This window comes from Bubalus bubalis, chromosome 6 (genome assembly GCF_019923935.1).
Source record: "Bubalus bubalis isolate 160015118507 breed Murrah chromosome 6, NDDB_SH_1, whole genome shotgun sequence".
In the NCBI taxonomy this organism is placed as follows: Eukaryota; Metazoa; Chordata; class Mammalia; order Artiodactyla; family Bovidae; genus Bubalus; species Bubalus bubalis.
This window is the reverse complement of record NC_059162.1, coordinates 44,310,705-44,331,651: the sequence shown is the minus strand read 5'-3', so window position 1 is coordinate 44,331,651 and position 20,947 is coordinate 44,310,705. Positions and strand designations below refer to the sequence as shown.

Genomic DNA, 20,947 nt, shown 5'->3' with positions numbered 1-20,947 from the left:
GAAGCCTCTATGAATAGGTACCCCAAATAATTTATACTTCTCTAATTCTCTTCTCTTAAAACACACAAATCATTACTTATATCTACTATTTGAAAGGCATTATATTGGGTGTTATAATATAATATATAATTACATTATAAGAGTCAAAGATATACAAGACATATTTGCTCTTCTATAAGAATTTACAATCTTTTGATGGCCATAATATTTGCATGCAATTAACCATAAAAAGCAGAGACATTACTTTGCCAACAAAGGTCCATCTAGTCAAGGCTATGGTTTTTCCAGTGGTCATGTACGGATGTGAGAGTTGAACTATAAAGAAAGCTCAGCTCCGAAGAATTGATGCTTTTGAATGTGGTGTTGGAGAAGACTCTTGAGAGTCACTTGGACTGCAAGGAGATACAACCAGTCCATCCTCAAGGAGATCAGTCCTGGGTGTTCGTTGGAAGGACTGATGTTGAAGCTGAAACTCCAATACTTTGGCCACCTGATGCAAAGAGCTGACTCATTGGAAAAGACCCTGATGCTGGGAAAGATTGAGGGAAGGGGAAGGGGACGACAGAGGATGAGATGGTTGGATGGAATCACAGACTCAATGGACATGGGTTTGGGTGAACTCCGGGAGTTGGTGATGGACAGGAAGGCCTGGCGTGCTGCAGTTCATGGGGTCACAAAGAGTCAGACACGACTGAGCAACTGAACTGAAGTGAACCATAATGCATAGTCATGTAGTATACTACATTGTATAGGCTATCTACAGTTGGAAAGATTTTATTAGTCATTTGATTCCAAGAGGGCAAATCTGATCATAAGAAGTTGCGTGGAGTTCTGTCTTAAAGATTGAACTCCTAGATCAGACTCAGAGAGAAAGTGCCACAGTCTCTTAGCAATGTTTGCCATAGTCATGGAAGGAAGAGTGTACATTGTCATACATTATTTTTGCCTACTTGGTGAAAAATTTAACCCATTTCCTTTATAGATAACATAGCTGTCCATAAGATGACTTTATACTGATCCCAAGGCGAAAGCATTAAGAAAAAAAAGAGTATGAAAAATTTCTGCTCTATTTGCCAGGAGTGAAAGTACATCTGAAATATACAATTTGGTACTGGCCCCATGCTTTAAAAACACAGGACATCTGAGAAAAGTCAGATGTGAGTGGCCAGAATGGTAAAATGGACTCAAATTCATGCTATGTCAAGCTGAAGACCATAAATCTCAAGAAGAGTCAGAGAACTGAAAGATAACTTCATACATTGGACTTATCTCGTGGCTCAGACTGTAAAGAATCTGCCTTCAATGCAGGAGAACCAGGTTCAATCCCTAGGCCGGGAAGATCCCCTGGAGAAGGAAATGGCAACCCCTTCCAGCAATCTTGCCTGGATTCCATGAACAGAGGAGCCTGGTGGGCTACAGTCCATGGGGTTGCAAAGAGTTGGACACGACTGATCAACTAACACTTTTACTGGGAAACCATCTAGGTTGTTCCATATGTCTTCAAAAGGTGAGAGACCACCAAGCAGAAGACAAGAAGACAGGCTTTCACTGTTAAAGTAGAGTGTCCAAACAGTCAGACTTGTTTCATGCATAGAAAGGGCTTCTCTGGGAGCCATGAGTCTGTTTTCTGCCCTGAGTGGAGTTAAAACCAGTTATCCGATGTTACAATGGCCAAAAAGCTATGTGGCTTTCTCAAGGTCTCAAAAGTAGCAACTAGCAGAGCAAGGAAGACAACTGGGTCACTTGCCAGTCAGATCAGTGAGTCACTGCTCCTTTTATTTATCTATTTTAATTTCAGATCCATGAACCCTACATATACAAAATTTATTCACAATTCTCTGTATTCACTAGTTCCATAAAATAGTATATTATGACTACTGTTCCTTTTGTTTTGCTTTCTCTCCACCTCCCCAGTCCACACCTCAATGACTCCTATTTTATGTAAGTATATAAGGGGAAAGAGTTATTTAAAAAGGAGTTTATAGGAAAAGATTACCATTGATTAGATGCATCAAGAGAAGTGTTAGGAAAAAGATGGGATTGGGGCTGCCCAAATTAAAGAACAGCGATTATTTAAATAGATGGAAACCAAGAGCAGGGAGAATTACATAAAGCACACAGAGCAGAGAACTGCACTTTCTTAGGTCACTGCTGTTTCACAGGAAACAGCACCACAAGACTGGACCAAGATTCAAGAGTATTTCTAACTACCTCCAAAAAAAAAAAAAAAAAAAAAGGATTCAAAATATATAAATATATAAATGTCTATCTTTTTCCCTGAAATATATCACTGAATAGTTCTTCCATGACTCTAACTAGTTGCCAAACTTACGCCAAACTAGTATGCTAAGTGTAGTAACTATGCTCTGAGTGCAGTTGTTCAATTACATAGCGTGACAGCTACATTGTGTCATGTTAAAATCCTATTATAAGAATTTAAGATCTGTGTATCAAAAATGGGTAGTTTTTTGTTATATCCATTTGCAAATTTCAAATGTAGTTTTACTTTTTGTCTGAAAAGATTTGATGTCAGCAAAATAAAGGAAAGCATCATAGAACCAAATGATTTTGGTTAAATTAAATGCTTTTTTCCTAGCCTGCTACTACCTCTTCACTATCACAGATTAAGTGTTAACTATAAATACAATACTCAATCAATAGTATAAATTCATAAAAAAGAAGCTATCACAATAATCATATACTCTTCATCTCTATCTTTTAACTGTTAATAATACTGCTATGTGGAACGATTTGTTGTAGGCAGTCATAACTCCTCCCAGAGATGACAAAAAATTTGGTCCTGAGGAGGAGAACCATCTCTGTGTTAAAAGCGCATATGCAGGTACATCACTTCCTTGCTGTGGGGTCATGAGCTAGTTGATTAATCTTTCTGAGCATCAGTGTCCTCATCTGTAAACTGGGATAACAATAGTGCCTATCCCTAATATTGTGAGGATTAAATTAGTTAATATGCGTAAAGTACTTACAAAGATTGATGTACACCAAGTGGCTGTATATGTCCCGCTATCGGTGTAGTTTCTCACTAGCTGCGTGGCCTTGGGCAAGTCATTTAATCTCTCTGGCCATTCATTTGGAAATTAGGAGATGAAACTAAATGATCTCTAAGGCCTCTTTCATGATGAAAAAGTTCCAGCTACAAAGAAGCATAATCTCTCTCACAATGGGTTCACAAATCTTTTCCAAAAATGGAGTGGCAGAAAAAGCCTGTCAGTGTGGCTTGAATAAAGTGTCTACTGGATTCCTCTATCTGTATTCTAGACTGAGCCCCGGGAAAAAGGAAAAGGGGACCCCAAGGAACCATGTGATGGAGCCAGTGAGAAGAAGAAACAAAGGTCTCTTTGTGAGAGACCAAAAGGGTTGTCACGTAGTTTTGACTAAGTCTCTTCATTCATTTGAGTAACTCAGCAAAGCCCACGCTGGAAAGGCACGTGTGAAGGAAGAGGTCATTGCCACCAACCCGAAGATAGTGGTTTGTTTTTCAACTGGAAATGTCAGGAGCTCATTTTAAATTACAAGATGAGGCCCCAGGTGCACTGCCTTTATCCAAGACTGCTCAATTTTGATGTTTGGGAGAACATGGCATTCTGCTTTGATGAGATCTCTGGAAATACAGGATATTTCTCAGTGTCAAGAGCACTTCCGTGCAACCCAATGTGAGAAAAAGCTAAATCTGAAATCTCGATTAAAAACCTCGATAGGAAAGTACAGTTTTTGCCGGCACTGCTGCGAGAACCCTTAAAAAAGGGATCATTATGCTGGAAATGCAAAACACAATTCCCGCAACACAGAAGTTCTGGTTGTATCAACACATGTCCTTAGAGAGGAAATGCCGTAAGTGACTTTGGTAACGGTAGATATGTCAGGACTACATTTGTCTTTAAGCGTCCTATGATTTCACGAGCCTTTTATTTCCTGAGATTGTTCTGAAAGACTTAGAGAAGGGGGAAATTAGCTTTAATCCTGTTTTTGGAATTTGGAGCAAGTCACGCAATCTCTATAAGCCTTGTTTTCAAGGTAAGCTACCCATGGAAAGTACTCAACAAATGTTTGTTCAGGGAAAGAAGGAATGAGGAGGGAGGGAAGAAGGAAATCCCAATAGTCACAAGAGTTTTATCAGAAAGGTCACACACCAAAGAGACTGCCATAAATCTTTTTACCATCATATGTTAATTAATAGGGGTTCTCAGGTGGCACGAGTGGTAAAGAACCTGCCTGCCAAAGCAGGAAGCATAAGAGACACAGGTTTGATCCCTGGGTTGGGGAGATACCCTGGAGGAGGGCATGGCAACCCATTCAAATATTCTTACCTAGAGAATCCCATGGACAGAGGCTATAGTCCATAGGGTCGTAAACAGTCGGACAGAACTGAAGCAACTTGGCATGCATGTTAATTAACAACTAAAGAAGCATTGTTGATAAAAAAAAAAACATATATATATATTTAATTGATCAAAGTAGAGAATTTTAGTTAGCATGATAAATGCTAAAAAAGGACTCTTATTGATAAAATTCAAACTATGCAGATTGACTAAAATAGTTTGGAAATACTTCCTACCCTTGAACAAACAAGGTATAAAACTCCTGCAAGGCCTGTAACCTATAGCCCTCTGACTTGTTCTCAATGGACAGGAGTATTTCTGCTTGAAGTGTGTCAATTGGGGGACACAGAATCACATCTTGACTATGCTTCTTTTCTATATATCTTTCATATAAGGTTTATACACTTAAAATACCTCAAAGGACAGAGACCTGCCAGTTTATTAAACTTACAGAACAGAGTGTACGGACTACTTTGCCTATTTTAATGAATGGTTATTAAGTGTGTGCCCAGCAGAATTTGGTTATCATAATCTCATCATCACAAACTTCAGTTAGTCCCTGGATAATTTATCTACCCAAAAATAACCAAAGAGCTGGGCATGATGAGTCAGATTATAAAACTCTGACTTTGAGATGCTCAAATCCAGTGATGGAAACATGAATAAAAATAAATACAACATAAAGCACAATATAAGATTTTTTAATGCCATAATGTGCTAAAGAGGTGGCACAGATGGTAAAGAACCCACCTGCCAATGCAGGAGACTTAAGAGATGCAGGTTTGATCCCTGGGTCAGGAAGATACGCTGGAGAAAATTGTGTTGCAAAACACAATTCCCGCAACACAGAAGTTCTGGTTGTATCAACACATGTCCTTAGAGAGGAAATGCCATAAGTGACTTTGGTAACTGTAGATACGTCAGTATTCTTGCTTGGAAAATCCCATGGACAGAGAAGTCTGGTGGGCTATAGTACAGAGGGTTGCAAAGAGTTGGACATGACTGAAGCAACTTAGCATACACGCACATGCTAAAGATGTGAAGGAATCACAGAAGTGAATGCAGCTGTCTCATCTAAGGAAAAACATCTGCTCACAGGAGTTGGTGCTTGGTCTGAAAGGATACAGAGGAATGTTCCAGAAATTTTCTTTTCTTAGGAGAAGGGTGGGGGAGCACTATAAAGATTAGAAGCAAGGGAGATAATGAATTCATACAAGAAATTATAAATTTATTAAATACCAAACACACACACACACTTCCATTCACACATGTTCTCTCAGTGAGAAAAGTCCACCAAAAGACTGTCTTTAAAGTTTCAAATGCACCTGATCTGGAAAAAAATCTCAAGATATTGTTTTCACCAAAAAAAAAAAAAAGTGATTTTCCTGACAGTGATTCTCAAACTACATCTGTCATAATAAGACTAAAAAAGTAACCAGCCTGCTGAGTGAAAACTGGCATTCTCAGAAATAGTTTAAATATTACTGAATATAGAACTCCATTTCACATGCTATATTCAGATAAAATATCTCCCATCAAAATGATATTCCTATGATTTTCCAAAGGCTGTTAAAAAGATCTTCCTAACTATAGGTTAAGATCTCTGACCTCAGAACTTGCCTCCTCCATCTATCTACACGGAATGTTGAGCTGGGAAAAGCAAGTTCTACTGGCTATTCCAGGGAGCTCAGTGGTAAAGAAATTTGCCTGCCAAAGCAGGAGACACAAAAGACACAGGTTTGATCCCTTGGGTCGGGAAGATCCCCTAGAGTAGGAAATGGCAACCTACTCCAGTTTTCTGCCTGGAAAATTCCATGGACAGAGGAACCTGGCGGGCTACAGTTCATGGGGTTCCAAAGAGCTGGACACAACTGAACATGTGCTGCATGACCACTGGCTATTCCGCTGGTCTTAGAAACCAATGAAGTTTTATCTTTGAACACAGATTTTAAATTCCCCTTTTCATGCCTGGTTGTAAATGAGCTTATACATTTACAAGCATAAGGTTACTATAAAGTGCACAGTGATATATAATCAAGATGCTTTAACTCTCCCCTGTCTTCTAGGAATGACACCATTTATGCTGTGAGTCCAACTGGTGGGCAACGGTAGGTAGCCAAGAGAGAACAGGACTTGAAGTAATTGATTCAGATCCCAGTGGAGCAAACTGCTTAAGCTCCTTAGATGTGTTACCACACATAGTACCTAAAAGAGTCATTATGAAGAGTTAATGACTTACCACTTGCATTCAACAGAAATGATTAAGGGTGACATCCTTTTGCCATGTACTACCAATAGATGGCATTGGCATTTATGTTCAAAGAGCAGCTATCACTTACTATTTCATGCATGTTTATATTTAATTCTTAAAAGGTATGGGAAGTATCATCATTTCAGTCTTACAGACAAGAAAGTTGAGGATAAGAGATACAATTTCACGCACAGTGTCTGAACTGTCGAAGGGCAGTGAATATGCCTCCCTTGTTATATATGCCAAGTAATACCATTGTGCCTAGCACACAGTAGATGCATTGTTATCATTCCAAACTTATAAATAATGACTTTTGGGCACAGTTCTAATTTAAAAATTTATATGATACAATGCACACTTAACAGATGGTATCAACACTGCTTGCTGGAAACATTATTTCTTTTAAATTACACAAATGCATGAGATGACTATAATAATCTTGAAAATAAGAGCTTATTGAAATATTTTGAAAGACAGCATTGGGTATTAGAATTATGTGCTATAATAATTAGGCCATTTCATACTGTTGGCTTTTTATTTTTGCTATTCTCTCTACAAGAAACTAAGAAAAGAAATATAAAAACCTCATTCATTTTTCTACTCCACAGAGTAAGTGTATTGAGCTGGCAAAGCCATGCTATAAGCAATATAACCATCTCCAATGACCAAGCAGCTAGATAACCCATGTAATCTGCTCATGTTATGTTTTCCTTATAGGCATGCAGTGATTTATTATCTTTAACATGCATTTACACCCATTTGATCCTCAAAACTCGCTCCGCAAGACAGGAAAGACGGGCAGGAATAAGTCAACATTTTTTCAGATAAGGTAACTGCTGCAGAGAAGCCACAGGGATAATGAGTGACAGAGGATGGAGGGGGTGGGGGAGAAGGGAAGAGGAGAAGGAGGAGGGGCAGGAGAAGAGGCAGAGGGAGAAGGAGAGGATTCAGATTCCTGACCCTCATAACAATCTCTTAATCAGTATGCAAAGGGGAGGGGATAAATGAAAAAAAGAGACTATCAAAGGGATGCAGGGAGGGAGAAGGGAAAGAGGGAGGATGAATATGAATGAATGAATATGAATGAGAATATCTAAGTAAAGAAAAGCCCTCAGAGACATGAGGAGGAGTTTAAACAGAGTCATAAATCCTCAAAGTGTAGTTCTTAACTTTTAGGAATCTTGGGCATTTCTGACAATCTGATAAAGCCACGAGGCTCTTACTATAAAAATGCACACATACCTGCACACACATATGGGCACACATACATACATATGGTATTTTATACCACAATTTCAGTGTGTTCACTACTCCCCCCAAATCCAGTGCTAGGGTCCATTTTAAGAAACACGTCTTAGAGGCAGGGGACGCCTCAGCTCTCCGTGCACCGCTGTTTACAGATCTAGAACCAGAGGGTTCCAGACAAAAGCAGGTACCCGCAGCACCATACCCATGTGCGCCAGAGAGATAAGAAACGTGGCTGCAGATCAGAACAGAAACATCTTTGAATTCGTCCTGTTGCCACCCACCTTTCCACGACATTTCAAGCTTAATAGGAAACAAATCAATTCCCTACACTACACATTGAAACCATTATCTACTCTGGAACACAAAGTTTCCCATCAAATCAGAAAAAAAAAAAGAAAAGAAACCGAAGAAAAAAGGTTTGAGAAAAATTTGACCCTTTCAGTATGGAATCCCTATGACTAATTATCTTTAAAGATCTGTTTGACATGTAACGATAAAGGAACATTACAAAATAAGTAAATACACAGGCCTTGACGATTCTGGCACGGTCACTGTAGGACTCTGGACTGATCATCTCACCTTTTTACATCCAAGTCTCCTTCATAAGTTTACTGTGAAGATTAATTATATTAATGGATTGAAAAAATTTAATACAAGTCTGACATCTAATCTCAGTAAACACTTCATTTCTCATTAAAAAGTGGGCTTAATGATAGTGTGTATGTTTAAAGAAAGTATTATGTTACTATGGTGAGCATTAAACAAAGGAACACATTAAATTTATGTTACACAGTGTCTGGTGCATAGGAAATATTAGCTAGTGTTAGCCTGCTGAAGAAATGAAGGAGCTGTCAAAGGCAGAAATCACTGACTGGATTGGAGGAACAGAGGTCTGATTGAATTTTACTATTTTTGCTATTCAGCCTCCCCAATTTTGTAGGTGATGGATGGAATTAGGTGGCTTTTGTCCACCTCGAATATTTTATCAGCCTGGAGCCCCTAACAAAGGTATTTTGCTAGATGTCTTAAATAGGCTGCGTGATTAATTATCCCCAAACCTTGGGAGGAATAATGGTAGCTAACACACATACAGCTGGGCCCTAATCTGATATTTACATATGTTAACCAATTTCATACTCATAGGATCTCCATTTTACATAAGAAACAGGCATAGAAAGACAGGCTCAAGTTCACATAGCTGGAAAGTGGTAAATCTGGGCTTGCAATCTGACCCCAGAATTGTGATCTTAACCTTTATAGACACTGCCTCTCAGGAAGAATATTGTTTAATCCTTGGTTTATGAATAAGTAAAATTTCCGAAGTTCACATGGATAGTGAGAAAAAGCAGGATAAGAATTCAGACCTAATGCCAATATCTGTGCTTTTTCTCCTGCCCACACCACAGAAGTATAGTGTAGTCTAGGAGTGGAGACGGGCAGAGTTGAGAGTGGGCACCCAAGGCAAGATTCAAGGAAGGAGAAGTCTGTGGGGAAGCTTCAAGTATTTAACAAGACAGAGCTCTGGATATGAGATATCTTTGTATCACCATCTTCTTCCACAACATTTAGAAATGCAACATCCTTGGGATAGCAGCAGCAGCAGCTCCATGCCTCAGTCTCAGAGCCCAGGGAGCTTCCTGCAGATGCAGGCATAAAGAATCAGAAATATTCCCTCACCCTCAAACGTGCCCAGCTCAGTGTTGTTTTTCCAGCCTTCATTCTGGCTCTGTGAAGAGGGATGGTTTAGCTTTGTCTCCTTCAGATCATCTGTGTTGCTCAGAGATCTAAGGAACAATAGGGGCCAGTGTAGTGGCCACTGTATCCAAATGTAGAGAGCAGAAACCATTGTCATCACCAGGTCTTTTAATCAATGAAAAACACAGGTTCCTTATTAAATTTACATCTGTAAATCCTGGAGGTGGTGCTTTTGTAAATGCTATACAGATCAAACTGAACAATACCTGTTTTAAAAGAGTTTGTAAACCATGTCATCTTTGTAAATGAGTCAAATTACAGGTATTTCCTGAGAACACGATTAAAATAATAATATTTCACAACACAAAATAGACCTGGGGATAAAGAGCCTAAAATTATCTTACACGGATGTTTAATAACAGAAGAGCCCTACACTACGGTCCCCCAAAGGTCCTAAAACACCACCCATCACACAAGTCCCTACTCAGTTCCCAACAAATTGAGAAAAACTCAGCCTGACATTTCAGGACTCAGTGCTGAGACCCTAGTCTTCCTCTTCAGCCATATATCCCTGTGTTCCCCGCACACCACTTTAGAAACAAGACCGACCACTCCCTGTTTGACAAGTACAAGCTGCATTCTCTCTACCAAGCATGCAGTTCATGTTCATACAGCTGCCTCTTCCATGTCCTGACTCAAACTCCATTTTGGCCTTCCTTCAAATCACATCCCAAAAGCCGCCATTTGCTTCAAGAACCCTTTCTCCCCCTCTTCAATTAAAAATGATCTTGTCCTCTTTGAACCACCAGGGGTCCTTGTGGTATATATCTGTGTGTGTGTGTGTGTGTATGTATACATATACATATATGTGCATATGACACTTCTATTATGGTGATTTATGACTCTTAGCATGGTTATCTACTTTCCCAACTTAGTGTGTAAACCCTTTAGGATCAGTGACCATAGATTACTTCCGAAATTGCCTTTTTTATAACCACTACTCTGGCTCATCAGAGAAGGCAATGGCACCCCACTCCAGTACTCTTGCCTGGAAAATCCCACGGACGAAGAAGGTTGGTGGGCTGCAGTCCATGGGGTCGCTAAGAGTTGGACACAACTGAGCAACTTCACTTTCACTTTCACGGATTGGAGAAGGAAATGGCAACCCACTCCAGTGTTCTTGCCTGGAGAATCCCAGGGACGGGGGAGCCTGGTGGGCTGCCGTCTATGGGGTTGCATAGAGTTGGACACGACTGAAGTGACTTAGCACTTAGCACTCTGGCTAATAGAATGCATGTAATACAGGAATTCAATAAGCATTTACTGAATTACTATTTTGTTAAAATAATGTTAATTATAGAGTGATCTCCTATGGATTATCAACTATGAGCCAAGAATGATATTATATTACATTATAATATAATATTACATATTATATTACATATTACATATTATATCCCATTTAATATTCAAAATCCTGTGACTTACAAAATCAAGAATTAAGGAGCTATAAATTAGTTGTTACATAGCAACCAAGGTTACATAGCAAGTAGAATCTCCAACTTCCAATGTAACAGCAGAATGCACTTTGAATCTGTCAGATTCCAAACATGCACCCCAAGTCAACACTACATATAAGTGACAAAATGTAAAGAATATATTGCTTTTCACTTTTAGATAAATAAATCTGGCAAATTTGAAACCAAACCACTGATTGTGGTAGTGAGGAGAACTACTTTCCAAAATTAGTTTTAAGGATTAGAAATGAGTTTGAAGGTTAAAATATTTATATTATATAGAATCTTTATCACTACAGTCCAAGAAATATAGAAGATGGGGAAAGAGACCATTTGAGGCATTTGTTTAGAAGAATGATTTATGAGTAAGATGAATTTGAATATTGTAATGGAAAAGGCACAGGTTTGACATAGTAGGGTTAAAATTCTGGATGTAATGTTTTTAGGCTTGGTCCTTGGCAAGTTAATTAAGCTTTCTAAATCTCAGTTTTCCCAAAGGTTAGTTGACAATAATAACAACTTTCATAGGTAATTCAAGTATTAGATAGGTATAGGGAATATAAGGGCTTCCCAGGTGGTGCTAGTGGTAAAGAAGTGAAGTGAAGTGAAGTCATGTCTGACTCTTTGCGACCCCAACCAGGCTCCTCTGTCCATGGGATTCTCCAGGCAAGAATACTGGAGTGGGTTGCCATTTCCTTCTCCAGGGGATCTTCCCGACCCAGGGATCAAACCCAGGTCTCCTGCATTGCAGGCAGACGCTTTACCGTCTGAGCCGTCAAGTCCTCAGGTGGTAAAGAACCCGCCTGCAAATGCAGAAGATATTAACAGATGCGGGTTTGATCCCTGGGTCCAGAAGATGCCCTGGAGGAGGGCATGGCAGTCCACTCCAGTATTCTTGCCTAGAGAATCCCATGGACAGAGGAGCCTGGCGGGCTATAATCCATAGGGTCGCAGAGTCATACACGACTGAAGAGACTTAGCACGCAAGCACAGAGAATAAAATCCAACAAATGACAGGTATTGCTAACACTAGTATTAGTAACATTGTTTTCATGAATAGTGACTGGGCTAAGTCAGTGTTCTTGAGAGGAATGGAAAGGCAGGGCTGCCATTACTGTTCCCAACCATTCACACTGTGAGAGTGTACTAGTGGGAAGAGCAGAAGAAGAAACAAAGGCCAGCAGCAGCACAGCTAGCCTCAAAAACCCAATACTTCCTTCTCTGCACACTGATTCCCAAATTCTCTCTCTTGTAACTAAAGAACTGAAAATCAAAACATAGAAATCAAGTTGGGTCATTCCTTTTAAAATCTCATGAGTATATTCTAGATTCTCACCCTGGCAGCCTTACTTAGCTTCTTTCAGAGAAAGTGTTCTCTGGAACTAGGACAAGCAGTATGGCACTTGGCATTAGGTCGCAGAGGCATCAAACACCACACTCACCATTTTCATTTTCAGGTGCTTCTAGTTTATTATCTGATCCTCGGGGGCCTCAAATGTTAATCGACTGTATCTCCTGGAAGGACTGCTCTGAGAAGTATATGTGGCCCTGACTTTCAGTGCCCAGCACAAAGTAGGCACTCAATAATGACTAATGAATTCCCTTTCCCCTTAGTAGCTCCCCCTAAGTGGAGAATAATCAAGTTCTTGGTGCAAATATGTTAGCATCTCTAAATGGCACCTGTCAATGGGGATGGATACTTGGATCTGAAAAGTGCTATCTCATTTAAATGAGACACAGAATGGTAATTACCAACTGACAAGTTACAGACATTACTGATTATGGTTGTAACCAAACCAGTGTCCTGAAAGTGACAGGCTTTTTTCTTAAAAAAAAAAAAAAAAAAAATCTTGAAAAATCCCTGAGCTATCAGTCTCTTGAAAAATATGTGCCTTGGAAACCCAACATCTGCAGAGAGCAAAAGGGCCTGAGAATCACCAATTAATTTTTTTCTCTTACAGCTTCTCAAATAGAGGAGGGAAAATAAAAATGACACCATATTTGGACTTTTTGGCATAGTTTAGCAAATTACAATGGAAAAAAACAAACATTTTCTGGTGCAAGGTCTAACACTTTTCAAACCAGTAAACTTGAGCTGGATTTGAAGTCAACTATCACAGTACCTGTGATAAAGTTACTTCAAAGCTACCAAGAAGTTTCTTGGCTTGTTTATGGAATTCCATGATGGGTGGCAACTTATCATTATTTTGTAAACTATTGACTCATTTCCCCTGAAATCAAAGAAACCATGAGTATCCAAACCTTAGATAAAAGAGATGTTCTTAACATTCATTACTGCAACTCAACCACTGAAAAAAAAGTACCTTTTCTTTCTCCATTTGTTATCTGTTGAGAGAGAGGGGAAGAAGCTACCACAGGAAGGGAACCTCCAGTACTTTGACAATATTAAAGGAACCATATATGGTCTTCTTAAAAAACACGAATTCTCCTACCGATAACTTTGCACCACATTTACATAAAAAATTATTAAATGATTATTAGCTTAATAATTACATGTGTATATGTGCGTGTATATATATTTATGTGTGTGCAGGCGTGTCCGTAGACACACACGCTCACACACACACACACACACACACACAGTTCATAAACCCAAGAGACATTCTCTTAGAGGCTCTAGAGGAAAAGGACTTAAGCTGCCCAGGGAGTGGAACAGCCTTTAAATAAATCTTGTAATTTAAGCATAGCTCCCGCTTTTCAGCAAGCACTGCTTCTGGAGCCTCTTCATTTAAGAGTTCTTATATTCTTTTTTAGGTATTTGTTACCTGGTCAGCTTAGTGCCACTGGCACTGCCTTTCGAGAAAGAAAACAGGCGGTAAACCGGACATATGCGCCCCGACTCTGGAAGCAGGAGTCCCTTCCACAATCCAGCAATTGATCCCCGTCTCCCTCTTGCCGGCCCCGCTGCCGCTCGCCTTCCAGTCGCTAGGTGAGAGGCGGCGGACAGCCGAGCAAGGCCACAGAGTAGATGAACTCAAGATTCAACCCGATAACTCACCTCCTCCCCAGCCCCGACTCCCACCCATCACCTCCTACAACCCCCTTCCCTCCCATCCCTCTTCGTGACACCCTACGGTGCAGCCATCGCGGGGGTGCGGGGAGGCAGGGGCGGCAGCCGCGGAGAGCTGGGGGCTTCCTTGGCACCCACCCCCGACGAGCCCTAAAACACTGTCCTCTGGGGAAGGGGCTGCCGGCAACTTGGAGGAACTTAGAAGGCAGAGGCTGAGGCGCCCGGACCTCGGCGGGGCCTCAACCCAGAAGGCGAGGGGAAGAAAAGCGGTGTCGGGGCGAGGGCGAGTGCCCCCGGGCTTACCACGAGCACGGGGACCCCGGCGGCCAGAGAGTAGAGGAGTACGGGGGGCACGGCGCTGCTGTCCTCCGGGCCCGGGTAGGGCTTGCGGTAGGCGCTGTCGTGGCAGAAGAAGCCCTGCACGTTCACGGTGAACGTGTCCGTGTACTCGAAGTAGTACGCCAGCATCACCGTCCCTGCCATGATCACCATCTGGAAATAGAGCATGCTGCTGGTGAGCGCCGCGGGCCGCAGGGGCATGCACGCCCCCCGGGCCGGGCCGAGCCGAGCGGGCTACGGACGGACCCCCTCCCGGGTCCGCCGAGGCAGCCACCCGGGGGCGCGGCGGCGGGGGCGGCAGGAGGACGAGGCGCGGGAGGCGGGATGGAGCTGCCGGAGGAAGAGGCGGAGGCAGGTCCGGGTTTCGAGGCGCCGGCGGGCTGCGGAGGAGGCGGCTACCCCCCGGACGAACCCCCGCTCCCCTCCCCGCCCCCTGCCCGCCGCAAGCGCCGCCCGCCCGGGCGCGGGGTCGTGCGGGAGGGCGGGGAGTCCCGGGCCGCCGGCAGCGGCCAGGTAGGAGACGGTTCGCGATGCAGCCGCGCCGGACCGAAGCCGCGGGCCCGCCCGGCGGAGGGGCGGACCAGGCGGCGGCGGCTGGGACAGCAGCACCTGTACCCCTCGGAGGGCAGACGCAGTAGAGCTGGAGAAGCTCCTCGCCGGGGTAAAAACCCAAAAGGGGGGAGGGGAGGCAGCAGAGAAGGAGCTTCTAGAAACTCCGTTCTGAGGCAGCAGCTGGACGGTTTAGGAAACCCGCACAACGCCTGGGAAAACGGTGCGTGGATGCGTCTTCGGGGGGCAGCCCCTCGAAGCGCGAAGTCCCGGTGCCGTGCAGCGACTTTCAGCCGGCGCTCCCTGGGATTCCTTAACCCCGCTCAGGACACACGCCCAGCGCTGGTTTCTAGGCGCAAAGAGAAGCATCATCTCAGAGGATTTTAGATTCGGAGTTTCTCTGCCTCCTCCTCCAGTTTCCTAGGGCTTTGTACGTAAAAACAGAAATCAGAGCTCCGGAGTTCCGGAAGCATCATCTCTTGTACAACGGCCCCTTTCTCGCTCACGTATTCTCCTCTGGCTTATCATCTCAGTTTCCCTTTATTAGATGCCTGTGAGACGAGCCATTGCAAATTCCTAGGACCCAGCGGTGGCAGCCACTAGGGAAGGAAAAACGGACCGTTTGCCTCACCTCGCTATTCCCTGAGTATTGCTGCAATTCCCAGGGGTCAAGTGAAAGGATTGGGAGACAAAGAGGGCTCACACCACAGGCATACAGAACCCTCCAATACACTGGCCATGCACGCGTGTGCGTGGGTATGTAAGTAGCAGTGCAACTGCATGTATGTAAAGAGCCCGTTCGTGTGCCATGTGTATCCCTGCCTGCAAGAGTAGGCAGCATACTGAGGGGACATGGGGGTGGGGAGCTTAGGGGAACCTGACACTGCTTACCTTCCACTCCAGAGCGAAGGTAGGAAGCCTGTTTGCAAGGCGAGGGGATGAAAATACTCCCGGAGCCCTGCTTTTCTCATTACAGCGTGGGATCAATCTAGCAGATTTCTAGAATATTCATTTTAATTGGTTGTAGCTTGATGATTTTTAGAGGTGGGCCTTTATCATCGGTAAAGAAACATTTTTAGGCGAAAAAGCCCTTTTAAATTTGGCAAATGATTGATTGTTTAGGATAAGATAATAAAGGCAGTATGAATTTAATGTAGAATATTTTACCTTCTACGGTGTTACAGACATCATTTAATAACTAATTACTTAGTGCTTACCAGATAAACAACACTTAACAACCTGTATAATAAACAGTTTTGGGCACTGGGAGTAAACTGTTCCTAAATGGACAAAAAAGACATCATATTGTGAAAATGTAATTACTGCAGAGATGCACGGTCTCGGGTTACCTTTAGAAAATCATTCTAAGGCTGTAAGAGTGTCTGAACTGCAAAAATCTGGTTCTAAATAGGAATCCCCTAAACCTTCCTGTTTAACAGAATTTTTTGAAAAATGGTGCTAATTCTAAAAGGTAGTTTTTAAATGTAACTTTGGATTAAGGATAATCTAATGTAGGTAATTTATTCAAATTAATGAAAACATTCATTTTGACAAATTAATTTGAATTCAAATTAATTCAAGCTCTTGTACTGGGCTTCCCAGTACAGGAGCATGGACTTCAGAGACACCGGGTCGGGAAGGTCACCTGGAGCAGGGGAAGGCAACCCACTCCAGTGTTCTTGTCTGGGGAATCCCATGGACCGAGGAGCCTGGTGGGCTGTTGTCTGGTGGGTCGCAAAGAGTTGAACACAACTGAAGCGCCTAGCCTGCATGCACGTGTGCCTAGCACTATGCATAACAAAGCAGTGCTGTTCACTGCTCTGTCCTCATCAGTAAGCAGGGAATGGTACATTGTACCATTCACAAAGGTATTTAATCTGAATAAATTAAGGACCTTACCCCTCTAAACTTAAACAACAGGGAAGTGTTTTCACATATAAAATTGTTGTCAAGGTTAGAGAATCACCATCTTTATCTCCCTAAATAAACCTAGCCTGTATACTTATTTGCAACACAGGCCAACATAATAGCACCAACTCAGGGTCCTTCCTGGGTTCAAGTCCTTCTACCACTTAACCAATTCAGGGAACCTGGGCAACAGGCTGGACCTCTTCCTGCCTTAGTTTCATCACTGATAAAATTGAGATGATACTGGTACTTACTTTACAAGGTTGATATGAGGATTATTGATGCTTATTTCATTATATCTGGCACATTGTGTTTAAATTCTATAAAATATACCCTAGTCATACATGTTTTTAGCAGCCTTAACCCAGGCCACTCTAATACCCATCCCTAGTCACTTCCTTGTCATTTTATTGCTTACAAAATGATTCTGGGCATATCCATATTTCTGTAGGAATATCTGTTTTTCTCTAGATCTGTGCACATTCCATCTTCTGTTTCAGATGGTATCCATCTCAAGAATAAGATATTATTTTCCTTCAGAATTCTCAATGTCCCCATCATTTGTTCATGTTAGATGGTCAAATTGGTGTTGCTGACTGATTTGTGGTTAACATCCAGTGCTGAAATTCAAAGTTAATGTTGAATCTTAACTCATATTTTAAAGATACCAACATAAAATGTCTATGAATGTTTGAGCAAATTGGTTATACCTAGAAATGGTGTGAGGCGGGTGAAAGAGCATGAGCAGTGTGCCCTTGGACTGGTTCCTTTCCTTTCCCGAGCCTGAGGTTTCTTAGAGACAAAATGAACTAATTTTTCTTACCTCTGGGCTTATTTTGACAATTAAATGAGAATATGTAAAGTGCCTGGCCCAAAGAAGGTACTTATTTCAGGTGTTTCTTCATTTTATTTTCTTATGAATCATTTAAGCTAATTCTTTTCCAAAATATGTATTTTCAATTTCAAAGAATCCTTTGGAACCGTGCCTCAATTATTAATTTAACTATCTGTTTCTAGATTAAAAACAGCACTACCCATATTTAATCTTTTGGAATCTTGCCCAAATTCTTAATTTAATTCCTAGGCATATTATTATGCTTTCAAATGTATTGTAGCAGTCAGTCTTTCTTAACAAAAAACAAAATTCTCCCCATCTTAGCTCCCACCAAACTGGATAATATAGATCAAAAGTGTGGTATTTAGAGCTCTCTTCTTTTCCAACTTCCAGTGATTCATATTGTATTTATTTGTGCAGGACTTAACAACCCCTCCATCCTACCATGTTTCTCCACCTATAAAACCATAATAAATCCTGGGACAGACCTTGGAGGAATTATTTATCAGTTCCAGTACGTCTCATCCACCCACCACAATACTCATGCTCTAGTAAGAACTAGTAAGGTGCTAGACTGGCATAGGAAGATATAGCCCTTGTCTATATGGTTTGTAACTTTTCTTCTATAGATAGAAGACAGACATACAAAAAGTCAGGGTGGCGGTGGTCTTTAGATTGGCAGCAAGTGAAAAGACCATTTGAATAGTCCTTGGGAAGTCAAGTACTGAGTATTTGTGGGTACCTAGATGAGTGAATGGAGAAGGCAATGGCACCCCACTCCAGTGCTCTTGCCTGGAAAATCCCATGGACGGAGGAGCCTGGTAAGCTGCAGTCCATGGGGTCGCTAAGAGTCGGACACGACTGAGCGACTTCACTTTCCCTTTTCACTTTCATGCATTGGAGAAGGAAATGGCAACCCACTCCAGTGTTCTTGCCTGGAGAATCCCACGGACAGAGGAGCCTGGTAGGAGGCCATCTATGGGGTCGCACAGAGTCGGACACGACTGAAGTGATTTAGCAGCAGCAGCAGCAGCAGCAGATGAGTGAATGTGTTCTTCTTAAGTTTTAGAACCTCAGGTTCCTAACAGAAGGGAATAGGAAATGGACCTGGCTTCTCAATATTATGATCAAATGGGTTCTGTACATCGAATCTATGCATATTGAGAGATTGAGATTCCCTGCTCAAGTTCAAGGATTTGGACCTCGTTAATTTATAGACAGAATGTTTGTTTAAAGTTAGGATCTGGCTTCACTTATTACTAGATTTTATTTATTGTTTTGTTTACATCACAGCTATTTCATTTTGTTCAACTTTTTATTTTGCATTGGAGTATAGCCAATTAACAATGTTGTGATAATTTCAGGTGGACAGCAAAGGAACTCAGTCATACATATGCATGTAACCATTCTCCCCCAAAGGGATTCTTCCCTGGTAGCTCAGTTGGTAAAGAATCTGCCTGCAGTGCAGGAGACCGGGGTCAAATCCCTGGGTCATAAAGATTCCCTGGAGAAGGGAATGCAAACCACTCCAGTATTCCTACCTGGAAAATCCCATGGACAGGGGAGACTGGCGGGCTACAGTCTGTGTGATCGCAAGAGTCAGACACAACTTAGTGACTACACCACCACATTCTCCCCCAACTCCCCTCCCATCCAGGCTGTCATATAACCTTGAGCAGAGTTCCATGTGCTATACAGTAGGTTCTTGTTCCATTTTAAATATAGCAGTGTGTACATGTCCATCTTAAACTAAGACTTAGAGAACAGACTTATGGTTCCTGGAAGAAAGGATGGGGAAAAGGGGTAGTTAGGGAGTTTGGGATAGACAGAATGTTTTTGGCAGAGATGCCTGAGCATTTCCAAAGACCAAAGAAGATTCAGAATTATAAACATTGTTTTCCTAGTGTTTAAGGTAATTTAGAGGTAACCCCAGGCATTTTCCTGATGTTTTCTCACTCCATGTACAACAGAGATAAATAACATCACAATGTCAATGCATAGCTGAGATGATGAGGTATGAAGAATTCAGAAGCTGTCAAAAAAAAAAAATAGAGTCCTTCTTATAAAAACTTCAAAAATCTGTGTTCATAATGCTTAACCTGTGCTAGAGATGTTTAAGGAGATTCACACATGTGACAAGTCACATGACTTTGCACTAGTGAGGAACTTTAAATATTAACGTATATATTAGTAGAAGATCTCACGGGAATAGGTTTGGGAAAAGGCATATTTTAGGCCAGATAACTGCATTCAGAATAAGTATGGGCATCTGGTAATTCATTCTAATACTTACTGAACTGCAAAAGACAGTATCTTAACAGATCTTTATTGATGTGGATCTAGAAAATGAACAAGTGCACCAGTTTACTAACTTCAGGAGAGTTTGATATAGAGAACACCCCTGAAGCTTGAATAAGAAATACATTGTAGGACTGGTTAACTCAAGAATTATTCTGCTTAAACCCCATCATATAAACTCAAAAAGACAACATCCTCAAAGTCAAACTAAAGAGAGCTAGGAACATTCGGGATTATACCTATGACTTTTTCATTTTTGGTGTCATAGCATACTGCATCCTCACAGAATGATTTTCAGTGCTTGATTTAGGAGGTAGCTTCTTTCTCAAGAAAACAGGAAGAGAAACCAGCTAGAATAGTAATTTGCATGTCTGTCTTTGAGGTTCCTGCTGTAATGGGATGTTTATTTCAAATGTCAGATGCTTTTGATCGGGAGAAGTGATGCTTATCTTCAACTAGGACCACTAAGAAATCTTGGAAGTGCCTCACTGTATGGCCGTGTTACAGCTGTTCTAGTCTACATTTACAGTGTTTCAAGTTTTCACTTTCAAAACAATTAACACAAATGAAGCATATGTTTTATTAGAAAACCTAGTTATATTTCACTGAAAGGAAAGGTATGAAATTGATGGGCCAAGTTAAAGCACAAAATAATTATTAAATATTAAGGCTGGGAAATAATAAAAAAACAACATTATCCTATATTTAAAATTTAAATTATTAAGTCAGTGAAAGTTAATTAGGACATGTGGCTAATACTTAAACTGTATGCCCATGACAGTCATTTGGCCTCTCTGAATCTCAGTTTGCTCATCTGTAAAATTGGGTTAATGAATCTTTACAAAGCCATCAAACGGCTTATATTTATAAAATGCTTAATAAATATTAAAGCATTGGACAAATCTGCATTAGAAAACATTCTAATTAGGAGAAGAG

The 20,947-nt window shown here is 41.4% G+C and overlaps 1 protein-coding gene across 2 annotated transcripts in view; it reads right to left on the bottom strand.

Moving 5' to 3' along the window:
• PLPPR5 (phospholipid phosphatase related 5) overlaps positions 1–14,766 on the bottom strand; it is a 148,709-nt gene extending 133,943 nt beyond the window's left edge. For both annotated transcript variants that reach the window (XM_044944651.2, XM_044944652.2), the window contains exon 1: positions 14,386–14,766. In XM_044944651.2, coding sequence (XP_044800586.1) covers positions 14,386–14,622 — 237 coding nt within the window. In that variant the 5' untranslated portion in view covers positions 14,623–14,766. The remainder of the gene's footprint in view (positions 1–14,385) is intronic.
• Between the last annotated feature and the right edge of the window lie 6,181 nt (positions 14,767–20,947).